The 19,263-nt window shown below is 48.4% G+C and overlaps 2 protein-coding genes across 3 annotated transcripts; one reads left to right on the top strand and one right to left on the bottom strand.

The window, feature by feature from the left end:
* The first annotated feature begins 97 nt into the window (after nucleotides 1-97).
* On the top strand, nucleotides 98-14,842 carry capn1 (calpain 1). Of its 2 annotated transcripts, none has more exons than XM_052069114.1 (22): nucleotides 98-237; nucleotides 882-1,239; nucleotides 2,665-2,734; nucleotides 3,578-3,696; nucleotides 4,224-4,357; nucleotides 4,438-4,606; nucleotides 6,576-6,659; nucleotides 6,731-6,816; nucleotides 8,193-8,267; nucleotides 8,366-8,526; nucleotides 8,594-8,754; nucleotides 8,828-8,839; nucleotides 8,909-9,120; nucleotides 9,205-9,244; nucleotides 10,996-11,061; nucleotides 11,167-11,224; nucleotides 11,293-11,357; nucleotides 11,471-11,539; nucleotides 11,611-11,689; nucleotides 11,763-11,879; nucleotides 12,733-12,791; nucleotides 12,856-14,842. In XM_052069114.1, the coding sequence occupies exons 2-22, from the start codon at nucleotides 985-987 to the stop codon at nucleotides 12,880-12,882; spliced, it is 2,118 nt and encodes a 705-aa protein (XP_051925074.1). In that variant the 5' UTR covers nucleotides 98-237; nucleotides 882-984; the 3' UTR covers nucleotides 12,883-14,842. The 2 variants fall into 2 exon arrangements, with proteins under 2 accessions (XP_051925074.1, XP_051925067.1); XM_052069107.1 differs by having other exon boundaries at nucleotides 148-326.
* Nucleotides 14,169-18,386, bottom strand: pnp5a (purine nucleoside phosphorylase 5a). Its single transcript, XM_052069136.1, has 6 exons — nucleotides 18,244-18,386; nucleotides 16,363-16,532; nucleotides 16,180-16,283; nucleotides 15,925-16,100; nucleotides 15,663-15,853; nucleotides 14,169-14,683 (listed from the first exon to the last, which is right to left on the bottom strand). The coding sequence occupies exons 1-6, from the start codon at nucleotides 18,264-18,266 to the stop codon at nucleotides 14,466-14,468; spliced, it is 882 nt and encodes a 293-aa protein (XP_051925096.1). The 5' UTR covers nucleotides 18,267-18,386; the 3' UTR covers nucleotides 14,169-14,465.
* Between the last annotated feature and the right edge of the window lie 877 nt (nucleotides 18,387-19,263).

The raw sequence follows: 19,263 nt of genomic DNA, 5'->3' as shown, positions 1-19,263 counted from the left end.
TAAGAATATACACGTATGCGTGTTTGCGGTTCGGTTAATTCTTGAAGTGGTTACAGCAGTGAGCTATCGAACTCAAAAGCAAACCCAAAAAAACACAACTATCCCCTCCTTGCCGCGCATGCGCACGCCATCGACCCGAACGAGCACAGCAGAGGCAGAAGGCGGAGGGGACGGAAGTATAGGGGAGAATAAAGGGACTGAAAGGGAGGAGGAAGAAGGAAAAAGAAGAAAAATAAGGTAGGAGGGCGTTTGCTTTTCGTCTTTCTTCACACACGACCTTGTCTTCAGTGTCGCAAACTAACGAGAGGAAACGTGCACGGGCGAAGGTAACACACGTTCCAATTCTGCACTCTTTCACTTGCAAACCTTTCTTTGACTCCAAAAACCTCCGCAGCCCTTGCAAGTTTCCAGAACTTTTTTTTTCAACGGCACAAATGTCTCGTCGGGTTGCGTGGGTGGGGAACGTCGTCACGTGACCATGTCTGGGTGCAGCTGCTATTTCGTGTCCCGCACAGCCGTTGACAGCCGGATGCAAGGTCACGCCCACCACCAGTAGTCAAAGTTGACCTCTGACCTTTTATCTCTCCAGCTGTGTCGACATGCGTTCTATTTGTTGATACATCATGAGTGTAACATAACACTGAATATTACAATCACCTGTGAGTGTCTGAGATGAACCAGGAAGCCTTCAGTGTTTGCATAGTCATGCAGGGCGGCGGGGCCCTGATGCCGTCATGCGTGGGTACTGATAAGCTTGGGTGTTTGTGGCCCAGAAGCTTTGGAACTTTGCATGTAATACGGCAAATTTGTTTCCGACACCAATAGCGACAAATCCTTGACTTGAGCATGGTCTTTAATCTCCTTCTTTTGTTTACTTACAGAGGCGGTGCAACATTCCAAAGATCCTGACAGGCGGGTTCTGACCCGTTCACGATCAACATCAGAACCTGACACACTTCACAATCACACGCACACGTGCCCAACATGGTGGAGCCTATATGTGCCACAGGTGTGGCGGTGCATCTGCGGAGTCTGAGGGACCGGGAGGAAGGGCTGGGCCAGAACGACAATGCCGTCAAGTTCCTGGGTCAAGACTATGAGAGTTTACGGGCACAATGTCTCCGCAGCGGGAAGCTCTTTGAGGACAGCCTCTTCCCCTGCAGCGCCTCCTCTCTGGGCTTCAATGAGCTCGGACCGAGGTCAGCCAAGACATATGGTGTGCGCTGGATGAGGCCTACGGTGAGATGCGGCAAGCCGTACTGTACCTTCAGAGTGCTCTAAGACAATAATTAAGAATTACATTTTGGTATCCTCTCTAGTATAGTTGTTAAAAAACTTCATTCACCAAGTACCACCTAAAAAAATACTATAAAACATGTGAAGAACATACACCGGTGAATTAAAAAAAATCTTTAAGGAGCTATTTTTGCCTAGTTTGAACATTAACACTGTCCTTAAATACAGGAAAAAACTGAACGTATTAATACAAACATCAATTTAGGTACAAAAAAATTGTACCTAAATTGATGTTTGAAAACAAACAGTTCTAACAGCTTAAAAGTAAGTGGATTTTATTTCAAAGTTAAATACAACAGAACTGTACTTAACAAATGTCCTGAAAAAAGTTGAGGCCACTTTAACAATATGCGCACATTTAATTCAGAAGTTTTTTAGCTGTTCGAGAATATAACTTCTGACGCGCTTCCTTCACATGTTAAGTACGACAGTAGCATGCTCATCGTATTGCATGTTAGCATGACGTGCATGCTACGATGGAGCCGTGATTGTGCGTCCCGCCTTGCTTCCCGCACACTGCACTTTCAACACACACCATGTCTGCGCTCAAATGTAAATGTGAAGTCAACCATGCGCACGCATGCAATGACACAAATAGGCGGTCTCTTTTTTTAGCTGCGTTTCGACTCAGCGCACACATAAGCGCTAACATGCAGCGCTTTCTAGAAATAGATCTTATAAAATATAGAATCTGTTATAAATAACATATAAATATAAAATCAGCCGGCCCTCATATGCTAGCCTGATGCTAAAGTTAACCATACAGCTAACATAAAATAAGATAACCTTTATTTGTCCCACACTGGGGAAATTTGCAGTCTACAGCAGCAATTTTTTTTTTTGGGGGGGGGGGGTGCTTCCTCTGATAGGGTGTTGGGTATTTCCTCATCCAGCAGGTGGGAATTTTTGAAGTGAGACATACGTACATGTTTGTTCAGTCGCACGACACCAATCAGTTCTCTTTTTTTGATCAGACCTTTCTCTTTGTCTCACCAAACCTGTTATGATCTTGGCAATGACAAAAATGTTAAAAATGGTACTATTGACGTGGGCAACCCTTTATCTTAGCAACTTGATGCTGTCTCCAACAGTGAGTCCCAACCACTATTACGGTGGTGCTATTATATTATATTAATGTACCGGTACCTGTATATCTGTCCATACATCTATGTCAGCGACACGTAGTGCCACGCAGAACAATTAAATGCGGTTCCATTCAGTTGTGGAAGGTTTCTCCCTGTAATTAACGGTCATAGCCACCTTTTTGACATTTTTGTCGGTGTGGCTCAGTAAAATTAGGGTAACACTGATTTTCCATGGCAATGAGCGAAGTCCATGTACAATAGCTGTGTGTGTGTGTGTCTACAGGAGTTGTGCAAGCGTCCCGCTTTTATTGTGGATGGGGCGACCCGAACTGACATCTGCCAGGGAGCTCTGGGTAAGTGGGGAATCTTCATATGTCACATTAAGAATTCATGCACAAGCTGAAAGCCCCACCCATGCTCAACGGACACATGGTGTACATACACAGATGCATATCTCACCACTAGGGGGTGTGAAATTATAGATTACTTGCTGGTTCGCCGCCCTCCGGGCGGCTCATCAGCTAGTTCCTGCGGAAGGCTGGTAAGGTGGTGGTTCGCCGCCCTCCGGGCGGCTCATCAGCTAGTTCCTGCGGAAGGCTGGTAAGGTGGGCCTTCGGCCCACAAAAGTGTTGTTGCTTGGTTCAACTTTTTGTTCATCTTCATTGCTTATCGCGAAAATAAAGAGATTTTTAGCTCTACTAAATAACTAACAATTTCATTGCAATGCTTATGGGTAGACAACATTTTTTCGCTAAGTTGCCCGCACGATCGTAGTGAGCCACTGCCTGAGCGGCGCAGTGGCGGCGCACAGCGGCGCGGTGAAGTAGGTACGTTTTGAAAAGGGACAGACGGAAGGACAGACCGCGTGCGGGACGACGCGCAATATATATATATAGATTATCCATAAAGTGCATGAAAAAAACGTTTGAGCATTTATTTGATGCCCATGTACAAGTTCCAGTCCGCTTACACACAACTAGAATGACTCTTTCTTACTATGTTAGCAAGTTGCTAGCGTACAGAAAAGCCCTACTAGTTGCACTCTATGTAGTTGCCTGCTCTTAGCGTGTACTAATTGTAGATGAATAAAATATGTAAAACTGTTTGATTTGGATGTCATGTAAGTGCTGGAATGGTTTTCCATGCTCAGCCTGGTCATGTGACAGGCGTGTGTGCGTGCGTCCCTGCGTATACAGGTGACTGCTGGCTACTGGCGGCCATCGCCTCGCTGACCTTAAATAACAACCTCCTACACCGAGTGGTCCCGCATGGACAGAGCTTTGATCGAGAATATGCTGGAATCTTCCACTTCCAGGTAATCTTTGTCTGGTAATACAGTCAGTTGTTTGTTTGTTTTCCCGCCCTACATTGGAAAAAACATTTGCAAGTACGCTAATTAAACATAACTATCATGTCTCTCTGTAAATGCCATAAAAATGATTTATTTGCACGGATGACGGATTTATAATGCGTTACAATCGTAACAGAGCTTTTAATTGGCCCAAAGCTATAGTACAGAGGAGGAGTAGAGGGTCCCCGCCCATATTTGCAATTGACAGATTTGTTAATGGCTTTTTTTTGTGCTTAGCCCCAAACCCTGTCTAAGCGATTGTTTTGCATCAGATATTTGTGGATTTTTGGAAATGTAAAAAAAACGTGCTTAAATATACCACTAGAGGTACCACACTTGTAGAATCACTGGACGAGAAGAGGCAAAAGAGGGACAAGCCAAATTGGAAGTATGAAGGAGAAGGTCAAAAGGGCAATGGCACGAAAGATGGTGTTGTTTGTCTTACGTTGCCATTCTGACAAGAGCCTCATGCAGCATCGCTGTGTTCACAGTTCTGGCAGTTTGGCGAGTGGGTGGAGGTGGTGATCGACGACCGTCTGCCCGTCAAGGACGGCAAGCTGCTCTTCGTCCACTCGGCGGAGGGCGGAGAGTTCTGGAGCGCGCTGATCGAGAAGGCCTACGCCAAGTAAGCCGAGCACAGAGTTGCCGCTCGGGTCCTTGCCGGGCGCCATCAAAGTCACATGTGGTGGACTTTGCCTGCCCCAGGTTGAACGGCTGCTACGAGGCGCTGTCTGGTGGCAGCACGTCCGAAGGCTTCGAAGACTTCACCGGCGGCGTGACGGAAATGTTCGAGCTGAATAAGGCGCCCTCCGACCTCTTCAGCATCATGGGCCGCGCTATCGAAAGGGGCTCACTGCTCGGCTGCTCCATTGACGTGAGTAAGAACATTGACATGTCGACACTGCCATCAGTGGGCGGGCCCAATACTGTAATGGGACAGCACGGCTAACATATTGGATGTGGCAAATCTTTCTGTTATCTTATGCCAGTGCATAAACTGAACTCCATTAAGTGACATCCTTCAAAATTCCTCTGGTTCACCCATTCACGCTCACTCACACTAGTACAATACATGCTGATTTATATAGCACTTTCACAACAGCTGCAGCTGTAACAAAGCGCCTAACAAAACAGTTAACACAGGAAAAAAAAATTATATTCCTTTTTAAAAATTTACTCGTTACACATCTATGTTATCCTGTAAGGAAAAACTACGAGGCTGTTTCGACAAGCCTATTCACTCAGACCATAAAGCCATTATTTTATTTATTTATTTATTTTTGTTGTATTTTTTTCTTATCTTATTTGATGTTGTTTTTAACATTGTACTCGTGATTTTAACTGCTTGTTGTAAGGTGTCCTTGAGTTTCTAGAAAGGCGCCCACAAATAAAATGTATTATTATTATTATTATTACTCACGTATGCACCATATTCAAACTGTTGAGTGCCACTCCCAGTTGGTTTCCTGGCAAACGTGATACGAAGATAATTGTTCATTGCTTATTTAAAACAAAATAGCTTAACCTTTATTCGTTAATCATAATGCTAACGGGAACACATTTTCCCAAACACATATACAACCCATATTCAATATAACTACTCAAGGTCATATATTCTTTATCTTCTGCGAGGAGCTAACCAGCGCCGTGACATCTTTGCTGTACAGATGTCCATGTACAGAATATTAGTTTTTGTTACACTGACACCAGGTGGGGTGTTTTTATAAAGTAGAATATAATATAGATATCGCTGATGGCGTCGTGGTACACTTGCCTGACTTGTGCGCAGGCAGACGGTGTGGATATATTTATTTGATTTTATTTGACTTTTTATTAGGTCTCCCATAGGAGAAACCAGAATCAGAATCAGCTTTATTGGCCAAGTATGTAGAACACACAAGGAATTTGTCTCCGGTATAACACGCTGCACTAGTATCATCGTAAACAACAAAATCATTGAACCATTTTAGAGTAACCAGTAGTTTTGTAGTACCATTTTGTGGTGCAAGAAGAGTGACTATGTCAGTGACTGTTTAAGGAGTTAATGGCTAGAGGGAAGAAGCTGTTTAAGTGTCTACTGGATTTGGTGTGCATGGATCTGTAGCGTCTGCCTGAAGGGGAGTGGCTGGAAAAGGTGGTGGGCAGGGTGCGGGGGATCCAGGAGGATTTTCCGTGCCCTTGTCTTGATTCTTGCAGTGTGCAAGTCCTCAAGAGTGGGTAGGGCGGTGCCAAAAATGTAACTTGTCTTGGAGGACAGTCCCTCTTTGCTGCTAAATACATTGAGCAAAAAACATCGGACACTACATTACAGTCAAATGCTGCACCCCCTCACCTCCACCACACTCTTGTCCTTCCGCTTGTCTGTCTGTCTCCCTCTAATTGTTTATTGATTACAGTATGAATAAGTTTTTATACCGGTTTAATTTGCAGAGAAGAGTCCTATACCTCTTTCCCGAGTTTAGGAGCTCAAATTAGGAGTGCAGCACATGAGAAGGATTTTTTAAAATGTTGTTTGCCTGTTGAATAACGGACTGCACATATATGTCCTGTGGAGCAGGGGGTGGAGGCTGTCCGATTACCTTCCCTGCTGTCTTAACCAAGTTGGTTATCTGAGCCTTCGATTTAACAGTTAGGTTCTCAAACCAACTGGTGATTCCGAAGCGCATGACTGACTCGATGGTTGCTCGATGAAAGATTAACAGAATGCTTCTGCCAACTCCAAAAATCCTGAGATGTCGCAAAAAATGAAGGCACACCCACACAGTAATTTGGGATTTGCATCAAAGTGGGAAGGTTAGCACTTCTGACTTACTGCCCCCCCTTTTTTTGTTTTTAAATACCAGATCAGCAGCTCCAGAGACATGGAGGCGGTCACCTTCAAAAAGCTGGTCAAGGGACACGCCTACTCAGTCACGGGCTTGGACGAGGTGCGAGAACGTCACGGTGATGGCGGTGTGTGTCTCCGTGCAGTGTGACCACGCTCCAACGTGTCTCTTAGGTGGTCTTCCGTGGAAACCCGACCAAGCTCGTCCGCATCAGGAACCCGTGGGGGGAAGTGGAGTGGACCGGCGCTTGGAGCGACAAGTGAGAACACGCGTTTGTTGGAAAACGTGCCTCATGTAAACATGTGAAGCCCGGCGCTCAAATGAGAGTCGGGGAAGGGGCGGGGGTGGGGGGGGGCTGATCATGTGAGTGGACATTGCAAAGCTGCTGGATTCCATTCATTTCATTCATTCATTCATCTTCCGAGCCGCTTGATCCTCACTAGGGTCGCGGGGGGTGCTGGAGCCTATCCCAGCCGTCTTCGGGCAGTAGGCGGGGGACACCCTGAATCGGTTGCCAGCCAATCGCAGGGCACACAGAAACGAACAACCATCCATGCCCACACTCACACCTAGGGACAATTTAGAGCGTCCAATCAGCCTGCCATGCATGTTTTTTGTAATGTGGGAGGAAACCAGAGCACCCGGAGAATACAATACAATACAATACAATACAATACATTCTGATTTATATAGCGCTTTCACAACAGCGGCAGCTGTAACAAAGCGCTTTACAAAACAGTTAACATAAAGTAAAATAATAAACACAACACACAACATAAAACACAAACAGTCGTGCAGTCCTAACCACTTTTCCGTCACACGCTTTGTTGTTTGAAGCGGTTTGAGATGAAAGAGGAGAGAATCAAAGTGTCCTTTAACCAGTGGATCAGAGACGTCATGCTCAAAATGAGCACACGTCGGCTACAAGCTAAGTTTCAAAGTCAACAAGAAGCTGTAGCATCCATTGACGAAAAAAGAGATTGGTTCACTTCTCCTGTCCCATGGAAATCCACTTCAATTCCAAGCGGCGACTCACGGTTCCAAATACGCATCGGTGCTCTTTGCCAACGCTCCTCTCTCCTCATCCTCAACTTCAGCGGCAACCCACGCAGGCCTGGGGGAGAACATGCAAGCTCCACACAGGGAGGCCGGAGCTGGAATCGAACCCAGTACCTCTGCACTGTGAAGCCGACAGGCTAACCACTGGACTACCGGGCCGCCGCATCATTATTTATTCATTCATTCATTCATCTTCCGAGCCGCTTGATCCTCACTAGGGTCGCGGGGGGTGCTGGAGCCTATCCCAGCTGTCTTCGGGCAGTAGGCGGGGGACACCCTGAATCGGTTGCTAGCCAATCGCAGGGCACACAGAGACGAACAACCATCCATGCCCACACTCACACCTAGGGACAATTTAGAGCGTCCAATCAGCCTGTCATGCATGTTTTTGGAATGTGGGAGGAAACCGGAGCACCCGGAGAAAACCCACGCAGGCCCGGGGAGAACATGCAAACTCCACACAGGGAGGCCGGAGCTGGAATCGAACCCAGTACCTCTGCACTGTGAAGCCGATGTGCTAACCACTGGACTACCGGGCCGCCCTGATTCCATTCACTTGAATCTTTTTCCATGCAGTTCTCGAGAATGGGACAATGTCGATCGCGGAATCCGTGCTCGTCTCCAAAATCGCAGCGAGGACGGCGAATTCTGGTGAGTCCGCTTCACTTTCCTTCCACAAAGCACGGTCATTTAAAAAATTTTTTTTTGTCTATCCCCTCGGTTCATCTCAACCGCTCCCCATCCTGCAGGATGTCTTTCAGCGACTTCCTGCGCGAGTTCACCCGGTTGGAAATCTGCAACCTGACAGCCGACGCCCTCCAGCACAACCAGATGAAAACCTGGAGCACGTCGCTGTACCCGGGCGAGTGGAGACGAGGCAGCACGGCCGGAGGCTGCCGGAACTTTCCGGGTAAGGAACGGCACGGGAAGAGTTTTCGCTCGGAGCACTGGCCTGACCTCGAACTTCTTCCATCCAGCGACCTTTTGGCTGAATCCCCAGTTCAAGTTGCTGCTGCAGCATCCCGACGCGCCCGGCATGTCGGACTGCAGCTTTCTGGTGGCGCTTATGCAGAAGGATCGCAGGAAGAAGCGGCGGGAGGGCAAAGACATGGAGACCATCGGCTTCGCCGTCTATGAGGTCGGTGTCGGTCCGCGAAGCTCTCCTGTTAGCACTTCCTGCTCTGTGATCTCATCAAGTCCTCTATTTCCAGGTTCCCAGTGAGGTACGAGCGTTCCAAACGGGCTTTTTCCAACAAAGCAGAACGTAGCTTGGTAACCGATTTGCATCTCAGGCAAAAGGGCAGACGCGGGTCCACTTGAAGCAGAACTTCTTCCTCACGCACGCCTCCAGCGCCCGCTCCGAACTCTTCATCAACCTGAGGGAGGTCAGCTCGCGTCTCCGTCTCCCGGCCGGCGAATATGTCATCGTGCCGTCCACCTTCGAGCCTCACAAGGAGGCAGACTTCGTCCTGCGGGTTTTTTCGGAGAAGCCTGCCGATTCGGAGTGAGTGACACTTTGTTACCGGTACATCCTTGCACACCTGGATGCTCACAAACGTGGCTTTTTTTTTTTTTTTTTGCCTTTCAGGGAGCTGGATGACGATGTTGTGGCGGATCTTCCAAGTGAGGTGAGGAAAGTACGGTGGCGAGCTGGGTATACCTGAGTCTTCAGTGGCGACTCAATCCCCCTCCTAACTACCACCGATAGATATCATGTTGCAATGATAGAAACCATCAACACTGTACAAAAATGCAATATACAATCAACTGTTCCCAGCATATCACCTGGAGCAAAAATATAACAATACACCCGAAATGCAATTTGGTTAAGAAAAAAAATCGCTAATTTGAATTTTTAACAGTGCGACGCAGAGGCGTTCTATAACTCGGTGGTGGCCTCGGCCATCCATTATGGCATTGTCTGCTGGTCAGGCAGCATCTCAGCCCGGGACAGAAAGAGACTGGAGCGACTGGTCAGGAAGGCCAGTTCTGTCCTGGGTTGCTCCCTTGACACTCTGGAGGAGGTGGGCAACAGAAGGATGCTAACTAAGCTAAAAGCTATGATGGCCAGTCCCTCCCACCCCCTCCAGCCCGCCCTGACAGCACTTGGTAGCTCCTTCAGCCAGAGACTGTTACACCCGCGCTGCAAGAAGGAGAGATACCGACGCTCGTTCCTACCGACTGATGTCAGGCTGATGAATAAAAAATAACAATCATAATAATAATAAATTGTCATAAATAATTAAATGATGGGCGGCCCGGTAGTCCAGTGGTTAGCACGTCGGCTTCACAGTGCAGAGGTACCGGGTTCGATTCCAGCTCCGGCCTCCCTGTGTGGAGTTTGCATGTTCTCCCCGGGCCTGCGTGGGTTTTCTCCGGGTGCTCCGGTTTCCTCCCACGTTCCAAAAATATGCATGGCAAGCTGATTGAACACTCTAAATTGTCCCTAGGTGTGAGTGTGAGCGTGGATGGTTGTTCGTCTCTGTGTGCCCTGCGATTGGCTGGCAACCGATTCAGGGTGTCCCCCGCCTACTGCCCGGAGACAGCTGGGATGGGCTCCAGCACCCCCCGCGACCCTAGTGAGGATCAGGCGGTTAGGAAGATGAATGAATGAATGAATGAATTAAATGATGTGAGGGGCGGCCCGGTAGTCCAGTGGTTAGCACGTCGGCTTCACAGTGCAGAGGTACTGGGTTCGATTCCAGCTCCGGCCTCCCTGTGTGGAGTTTGCATGTTCTCCCCGGGCCTGCGTGGGTTTTCTCCGGGTGCTCCGGTTTCCTCCCACATTCCAAAAATATGCATGGCAGGCTGATTGAACACTCTAAATTGTCCCTAGGTGTGAGTGTGAGCGTGGATGGTTGTTCGTCTTTGTGTGCCCTGCGATTGGCTGGCAACCGATTCAGGGTGTCCCCCGCCTACTGCCCGGAGACGGCTGGGATGGGCTCCAGCACCCCCCGCGACCCTAGTGAGGATCAAGCGGTACGGAAGATGAATGAATGAATGAATAATTAAATGATGTGAAGGAAAATTGTAGATAGTACTGCGATTTATCCATTTTGTGTTCATATTGCATTTAATTGAAAGATGTTTGTTGTTTTTTTCTCTTTCTTCTTTCTACATACATTCTTGCTGCTGGAGGCTGTAAATTTCCCCAGTGTGGGACGAATAAAGGATATCTTATCTTATCTTATCTTAAAACCCGATTGGTCAAACAAAATAAGACATCAAGCCAAGAGAAACACAAAAGTAAAAAAAAAAGGCTTTGGGAAATCATTAATACACTCTCAAGGAACACATTTTTGAAAGTCTGCAAAGGCGCCGCTCGCGTGTTTCTCGTCGCGCTGCCATCTTGGCATCACGGCTGTTCCTCTCCTTGTAGAACTATTTGGACGAGAGCCAGATTGAGGCCGGCTTCAAGAGTCTCTTCCGACAGTTGGCTGGCCCTGTAAGCACATGCTCCTTTGTGCTTTTGTTTCGCGTCTGAGCTTTGACGTGACAAAGGCGTTACTGTTGTCTCGTGTGTGTGTGCGTGTGCGCGTGCGGCCTAAAGGACATGGAGATCAGCATCAACGAGCTGCAAACCATCCTGAACCGCATCATCAGCAAGCGTAAGTCCATTATCCGCACCCCACTTCCGCTCAGCGCACAGATGTAAAAACAGTTACCATGGCAACAGACAAAGACCTGAAGACGGATGGCTTCACCAAGGAGGCGTGTCGCAGCATGATCAACCTCATGGACGTATCCTTGTCGCCGTCTTTGCTGGGGACTCTCCAGTCTACCGTTTGGTTCTGACGTCAAGTCATGTGACTCAAGCCCCCCCCCCCCCCTTGGTTTCCTCAACACCTTGGCAGTCGGACGGCAGTGGGAAGCTGGGCCTGGTCGAGTTCCATGTTCTGTGGGAGAAAATAAAACGCTACCTGGTAAACTTTCTCACGCACGCACAAACTCGGGTCACTCTGGAAATCACATGAACTCTCCTTGCCTTGAGCAGACCATATTCAGGAACTATGACCTGGATAAATCGGGAAGCATGAGCTCCTATGAGATGAGGATGGCGCTGGAGTCCGCAGGTGCGGCGCGTCGCCGTGCGCGTGAGAGATGACTCGTCACGGGCGCGCTGACCTTTGCCCCCCCTCTCCGCAGGCTTCAAGCTGACCAATCACCTGTTCCAGCTCATCATCCTCCGATACACGGAGGAAGACATGGCCGTCGACTTTGACAATTTCGTCACATGTCTGGTCCGCTTGGAGTCCATGTTCAGTGAGTTTTATCCGTGACTCCATTACCCCCTTAGACCCCCGCCTCGCCCGTTCTCGTTGTTTTGACAGAAATGTTCCATTTGCGGGCGGCCCGGTAGTCCAGTGGTTAGCACGTCGGCTTCACAGTGCAGAGGTACCGGGTTCGATTCCAGCTCCGGCCTCCCTGTGTGGAGTTTGCATGTTCTCCCCGGGCCTGCGTGGGTTTTCTCCGGGTGCTCCGGTTTCCTCCCACGTTCCAAAAACATGCGTGGCAGGCTGATTGAACACTCTAAATTGTCCCTAGGTGTGAGTGTGAGCGTGGTTGGTTGTTCGTCTATGTGTGCCCTGCGATTGGCTGGCGACCGATTCAGGGTGTCCCCCGCCTACTGCCCGGAGACGGCTGGGATTGTCTCCAGCACCCCCTGCGACCCTAGTGAGGATCAAGCGGCTCGGAAGATGAATGAATGAATAATAATAATAATACATTTTATTTATAAGGCGGCCCGATAGTCCAGTGGTTAGCACGTCAGCTTCACAGTGCAGGGTTCGATTCCAGCTCTGGCCTCCCTGTGTGGAGTTTGCATGTTCTCCCCGGGCCTGCGTGGGTTTTCTCCGGGTGCTCCGGTTTCCTCCCACATTCCAAAAACATGCGTGGCAGGCTGATTGAACACTCTAAATTGTCCCTAGGTGTGAGTGTGAGTGCGAATGGTTGTTCGTTTCTGTGTGCCCTGCGATTGGCTGGCAACCGATTCAGGGTGTCCCCCGCCGACTGCCCGAAGACGGCTGGGATAGGCTCCAGCACCCCCCGCAACACTAGTGAGGATCAAGCGGCTCGGAAGATGAATGAATGTTCCATTTGCCCATTGTTTTGACAGAAACATTCAAGATCATGGACACGGACACAGATGGCGTCATCACGCTCAACTTCTCCCAGGTAACGGGGAAATGTCCTAACATTTTGCTGACTTCCTCATGTCACCACTTGCGGTTTCTTGCAGTGGCTCTCCCTCACCATGTTCGCCTAGACGTCAGTGGAACGGCGTGTCTGGTGCCTTCTGACGCCTCGGCCTCATCGCGTTGCGTCGGGCTGGCACGTTGCAGACGACGGAGAAAGGGTGTCAAATTCCTTTTTTGCCACATCGTAGTAATCGGCTTCCTTTTGGACCGTTACGACTGTGAAAACCATTTCTATGTTGAGTCACCTCATCCATCACGTTTTCCGTTGAAAATTCCCGACGCACCGAAAATGCGTGACAAAAAAAAAATTGATCAAGTTCATGATGCATTTTAAGTTCATCCTAAAATTTCATCCTTTTAAACCCCAATGTCCCCATTTTTACTCGAGACGTTAATATTGCTAACAACACACTGCATTTGGAATCACAAGACATGGAAAATTGTGGCATGCAAATTTTGGAGTCTGCAACTATCGCTCAATTTACAGCATCGTATCTGCCACACTAAAAGGCACACTGGATTATGAGGCGCACCTTCAATGAATGGCCTATTTTGTCATTTTTATCATACATTAAGCGCACCGCATTATAAGACGCAATCTACAATGCACCCACTAGATGGAGCCACGCTCAAAGAAACTCCAACAGAACGATCAGATGTCAGTAAAACCTAGTTTATAAAGAAGCGACACAGTTCACGTAACCAACAGCAAGTTATAACATTGACTTGTTCACGTTGAACTCTCTTGCCGCTGTTCTATTCCCGTGTTCAACTGCGTAACCGATTGCCTTAAGTTTGAACTCTGTTGTCAGCATGTCTCGAGCAAGGAGCCATTGTGGGGTCTGAATATTACCGTAATGACCATACACATCGGATTTTAAGGCGCGCTGTGAGCTTTTAAGAAAATGGAAGGCATTTAGGTGCGCCTTTTAGTGCGGAAAATATGGCACAATAGGTTAAGAAGGGATTTTTTGAAAGCACTTGTAATATATTTTAAAAGTAGAGAAAAAGGACAATTACGATATGGATTTTAAGCCAAAATGACATGAACCAACCCATTTAGCCTGAAGCATACCGTAGCTAGACTTTTTGGCAGGTGTTTCGCGGCCTGCAGACTTCCACTGTGACACCTGTCCCGTGGCGGAAGTTAATTTAGCCTTTTGTAACCTCGCCAACATCTTGTGTGGACCAACACGGGATGCCAAAATTCAACTTTTTGTACATTTACTCACACTGTGCTTCAAGGCAAAGCGTCCTTGACAAACATACATCGCTGTCGGGGTTCAAAGTGCAGACACAGCTTTGAGCTTTGCTTCTTGTGCCAAACTCGTCGCCATTTTTCGAGCACTTATGATGTCGTGCATGTGTCTGCGTTTTTAACGGTGCAACAAAATAACACTTTTGTAACTCTTCATAAGTACTTCCTGTTTACACGCATTGTAAAAGCCAATCAAAGTCACACAGTGTGGAGTAATAAATAACCTTTATTAAAAATAATTAAAAAAACAAAAACAGTTTGCTTTCAATGACACTTGTACATGTTGATCTGCTGTTCACATATAAATAATATAGCGAGGACACGCAACGGGATATCAGACGTAGGAATGGAACAAGGATGGAAGTTTGTACCTTGCGAACAAGGCAAGATGGCTCAGGCGTCATTGTTGTTGTGCTCCATCCTGACCACCATGGTGCAGATGAGCTGTTCCAGTTGCTCCGCCCTCTGTTTGCCCATCTGGAGGACCTCCTCGTGGTTGGCCTTCTCCTCGCTGTCGTAGTCCATCACTGCCTGATTTGTGATCAGCGACAGGGCGAAGACGCGCATGCCGCAGTGTCGGGCCACGATCACCTCGTGGACTGTGCTCATGCCTGGCGTGGGAAAGGGAGACGTTAGCTCGGGAAGTGAAGGTGTGGGGGATTCGAGTCACATGTCTGGACACACGTCAGACTGAAAAGGAGAGCTAAACAACAAGCGCTCGTCAGATCAAGATATTCTGACATATACTGTAGTCGTGAGATAAGGGGGGGGGGCGGGAGGCTTAGTTTTCCATTAAGTCAGAGACTCGGTATTCATTTATTACTCCGTATTGTGACTGAGCAAGATGAAATGACTTGATTCGACTGACCTTTGCCACTGACACATCAAGGAATAGCCAGAAAAATCTGATTTTTGAGAACTAACCCTTTATAACAAATTTCAGAAAAAAATATTTTTGCCATATCATGTTATTTTAGATATTTGTCGTATCCCATTTATAAGCATTATGTAGATTACATGTGAAAAAGAAAATTTGGGGAAAATCATATTTTAAATCTGCAATATCAAATTTGATGCAGATGATTCACTGGAATTCTCCGCATGGTGTCCGGGCTCTCCCTTAGAGATAAGGTGAGAAGCTCGGGCATCCGGGAGGGGCTCAGAGTCGAGCCGCTTCTCCTCCATATCGAGAGGAGCCAGATGAGGTGGCTTGGGCATCTGATTCGGATGCCTCCTGAGCGCCTCCCTGGTGAGGTGTTCCGGTCATGTCCCACCGGGAGGAGACCCCGAGGAAGACCCAGGACACGCTGGAGAGACTATGTCACCCAGCTGGCCTGGGAACGTCTCGGGATCCCCCGGGGAGAGCTGGAAGAAGTAGCTAGGGAGAGGGAAGTCTGGGCTTCCCTGCTAAAGCTGTTGCCCCCGCGACCCGGCCCCGGATAAGCGGTAGATGATGAATGGATGGATGGAGTTACATAATGAAAATGCATGTACCAAATATGACTGGCATTATATTGTTAAGACCTCAGACTAACATATGACTTGCTCCCACCTCTGGGAAATTTTAATTGATCATCTCGCGCAACTCACCGACAGCATCGGCGCCGAGTTTATGCAGCATCCTGCACTCAGCGATGGTCTCAAAAGACGGTCCGCCCAGCACGCAATAGACGCCCTCTTTCAAGAAGTCCCCAAAGCCCAGTTCCTGCCCCACATCCATGGCCAGCTGCTGAAGCTCTCGGTCGTACGCGTCGGACATGCACGGAAAGCGAACGCCGAACCTGCGTTGCGGTTGACACGCTTCAGCATCGTGCTGGTTGCTTCGTGCTTTCGTGCGAAGTCGGTGTCCTACCGATCGTCGTTGAGTCCGATGAGTGGGTTGTTCCCAGCGAAGCCTGGCATATTGAGGTGGTCTTTAATGATCATGATGTCTCCCACCTTGAAATCCTGATGGAGACCGCCTGCCGCGTTGGTCAGGATCACCGTGTCCACACCCAGCAGTTTGAAAATCCGCATGGGCAGCGTGATCTGAACACAACAAAGACCAGCCAACGGGGCTTAGGTTTGGGGACACTGAGATATTCCGCTAGTATGGATGCCAACTAACCTTCTGGATGGGGTAGCCCTCGTACAGGTGGAAGCGGCCCTGCATGCACACACACGATCGCCCCTTCAGTGTTCCGAAAACCAGTCGTCCAGCGTGTCCGTGCACTGTACGGGACCAAACAGAAACTCAGCCAAGGTTCCGGCGGGACACCCTTGCGTGGCAGAAGAGGCTGGTCGGACTCACCTGTGCTTTGTGGGAAGTTAGGAATGTCTTTGTAGTAGAACACCACCTGGTCCTTCAACATCGCCGCCAGCCCACCTAGGCCCGAGCCGCACACAATGCCGACGGAAGGCCGCACGTCGGTCTGGGTCAGCAGCCAATTAGCTGTGGCCATGCAGTCCTCGTAAGTGTCGCTGCAGCACCGGAAGAATCTGACATGTAAATTCCCGTTCCCTCGCCAGTATTTTTATTCAATCCTTATGAATATATTACATCACTTGACTGTATTGATCGTGTTCAGTTTTACTCATGGAAAAGGGTAATCGAGTAATGCTACATCATGTCACAATTATAGTAGTAATAAAAGCACTGAACAACAAATGCATCCATCCATCCATCCATCCATTATCTACCGCTTATCCGGGGCCGGGTCGCGGGGGCAACAGCTTAAGCAGGGAAGCCCAGACTTCCCTCTCCCTAGCTACTTCTTCCAGCTCTCCCCGGGGATCCCGAGTCGTTCCCAGGCAAGCTGGGTGACATAGTCTCTCCAGCGTGTCCTGGGTCTTCCTTGGGGTCTCCTCCCGGTGGGACATGACCGGAACACCTCACCGGGGAGTCGCTCAGGAGGCATCCGAATCAGATGCCCAAGCCACCTCATCTGGCTCCTCTCGATGTGGAGGAGAAGCGGCTCGACTCTGAGCCCCTCCCGGATGACTGAGCTTCTCACCTTATCTCTAAGGGAGAGCCCGGACACCCTGCGGAGAAAACTCATTTCAGCCGCTTGTATCCGGGATCTCGTTCTTTCGGTCACGACCCATAGCTCGTGACCATAGGTGAGGGTTGGGACGTAGATTGACCTGTAAATTGAGAGCTTCGCCCTTTGGCTCAGCTCCTTCTTCACCACGACAGACCGATACAACGTCCGCATCACAGCAGACGCTGCACCGATCCGCCTGTCGATCTCTCGCTCCCTCCTGCCCTCACTCGTGAACAAGACCCCAAGATACTTAAACTCCTCCACTTGGGGCAAGATCTCCCCCAAGACCCGGAGGGGGCACTCCACCCTTTTCCGACTGAGGACCATGGTTTCAGATTTGGAGGTGCTGATTTTCATCCCAACCGCTTCACACTCGGCTGCGAAACGCTCCAGTGAGAGTTGGAGAGCCCCGTTTGAAGGAGCCAACAGCAAACAAATGCAGTTTATTTGAATATTTGTTCCATGAAATTGCCTTAATTTATGGCCAACAGCCGATTCTTTTAATTTCATGACTTTTTTTTCTTGGTTGGAACGCTTCCAGTATATCAGTGGTGTCAAAACTCTGGGCCAGAACCAGCCCGCCCCGTCATTTTATGTTGCCCACAAAAGCATATTATGTGCATCGACTTCATGTTTCTTGCAAAAATAACAAATTTGCAAATTATCGAGTGGGTCATACATTTGGGTTCATAAAGGCCCTCCAAAGGACAACATAATTACAATCTGGGCTGCGACAAAAATGAGTTTGACACTCTAGCAGTACATGGAACTGTATGTTGCCGTTTTTATTTATTTATTTTGGTCCAATAAAACTTTTGATCATAGTAACAAACTACAACACCACTAGTAATTTTTCCTTAACCAGGCATATATCAACTTCACCCTCAAAAATTCAACAAGGTGACATCAACATTTTTCCATCCACTTGGTTGGTGAGAGCAAAACTTACAGACAACTTGGACTACCAAAACGCATCTGTCACGTTTTGTATTGATAAAGTAATTAATTGGCACTCTGAGGAAAACCTTTTTTTTTTTTTAACTCATTCGGTACCAGCCAATTCTGGACCAAGTCTGAAAAGACGTTTAAAAACGTCTTTGGGAGTGAATGAGTTCAGAGAGATGTTCAATAAGTTAATGATGACTTACCATTGGTTACCTTGTGGAAACATGACGGCGCAGTACAGCACTCCGAAAAAGCAGTCTCGTAATGAAAAAAACCCCAACAGTTAGCTCACGTGGTGTTACGTTACGTGCACTATTTTGCCTGCGGGTTGACGAAGTCTGTAACTTTCTCCTGAATGAATGTAATTTATAAGGCAGGCCCTCCCTTTCCAAATGATGCAAGCGCATACAGCATTTTCATTGGTTTAAATGACACGCCTTCACCCGCCTGCCCACTCCACTTCCTTTTGATGGGTCAGGGGTTCGGGGGTGGGGAAGGATTATATATTTTTAAAGACACACAAGGTCATAAAGTTCTCTCTCTCTCGCACACACACACACACACACACACACACACACACACACACACACACACACACACAGTGTGTCCCTTTGTACTTTTCACCCTGTTTACATTGTGTCTATGTGTGTTTAATAATAATAATAATAATAATAATAATAATAATAATGCTCTTGCGACACGGGGGCCCAGTCTCATTCGGCTGGGTCGTCGCAGTGCGTAGAGCCGATCAGCTTCACCAGGGTCCGCCAATGACCACGGTCATGGGCCAGGTCCGCTGCATCCTCCAGGGTAAGGCCCTGGTGTTTGAGATCTTCTCTGATGACATCAAGCCATCTGGCGTGGGGTCTGCCGCGTGGCCTTTTCCAGCCGGCTGTCGCTGGATCAAATGAGAAGATGGCACGAGTTGGGTGTTCCGGGGGTAATCGGAGGAGATGACCAAGCCAACGGATGCGCCTCTGAGCGGCCAGTCGGGATGCAGGGGGCTGAAGGGTATGTTTTCGGAGGTCTGAGTTGGAAACATGGAGGTGCCAGCTGATGGTCAAGATGGTTCTTAGTGACCTGCTGTCAAAGCCGTCGATCCTCTTGGCCTGGGTCTTGTTTAATGGCCAGGATTCTGCACCATACAGGAGGATGGGAAGAACTGCTGCGTTATAAATGCGTATCTTGGTCTTTTGGGACACTGAGTGGTGGCGCCAGAGGGG

Source organism: Hippocampus zosterae, chromosome 1 (genome assembly GCF_025434085.1).
Source record: "Hippocampus zosterae strain Florida chromosome 1, ASM2543408v3, whole genome shotgun sequence".
Classification (NCBI taxonomy): Eukaryota; Metazoa; Chordata; class Actinopteri; order Syngnathiformes; family Syngnathidae; genus Hippocampus; species Hippocampus zosterae.
This window is presented reverse-complemented; position numbering and strand designations above follow the sequence as displayed.

Excerpts from the sequence above, each read along its gene's own strand:
- capn1 (XM_052069114.1), top strand. The coding sequence starts at position 985 with ATGGTGGAGCCTATATGTGCCACAGGTGTGGCGGTGCATCTGCGGAGT. Across the intron at positions 3,697-4,223 it reads CTGGAATCTTCCACTTCCAG|TTCTGGCAGTTTGGCGAGTG; the intron begins GTAATCTTTGTC and ends CTGTGTTCACAG. Across the intron at positions 4,607-6,575 it reads TGCTCGGCTGCTCCATTGAC|ATCAGCAGCTCCAGAGACAT; the intron begins GTGAGTAAGAAC and ends TTTAAATACCAG.
- pnp5a (XM_052069136.1), bottom strand. The coding sequence starts at position 18,266 with ATGTTTCCACAAGGTAACCAATG. Across the intron at positions 16,284-16,362 it reads TAACTTCCCACAAAGCACAG|TGCACGGACACGCTGGACGA; the intron begins GTGAGTCCGACC and ends GGTCCCGTACAG. Across the intron at positions 16,101-16,179 it reads AGGGCTACCCCATCCAGAAG|ATCACGCTGCCCATGCGGAT; the intron begins GTTAGTTGGCAT and ends TGTTGTGTTCAG.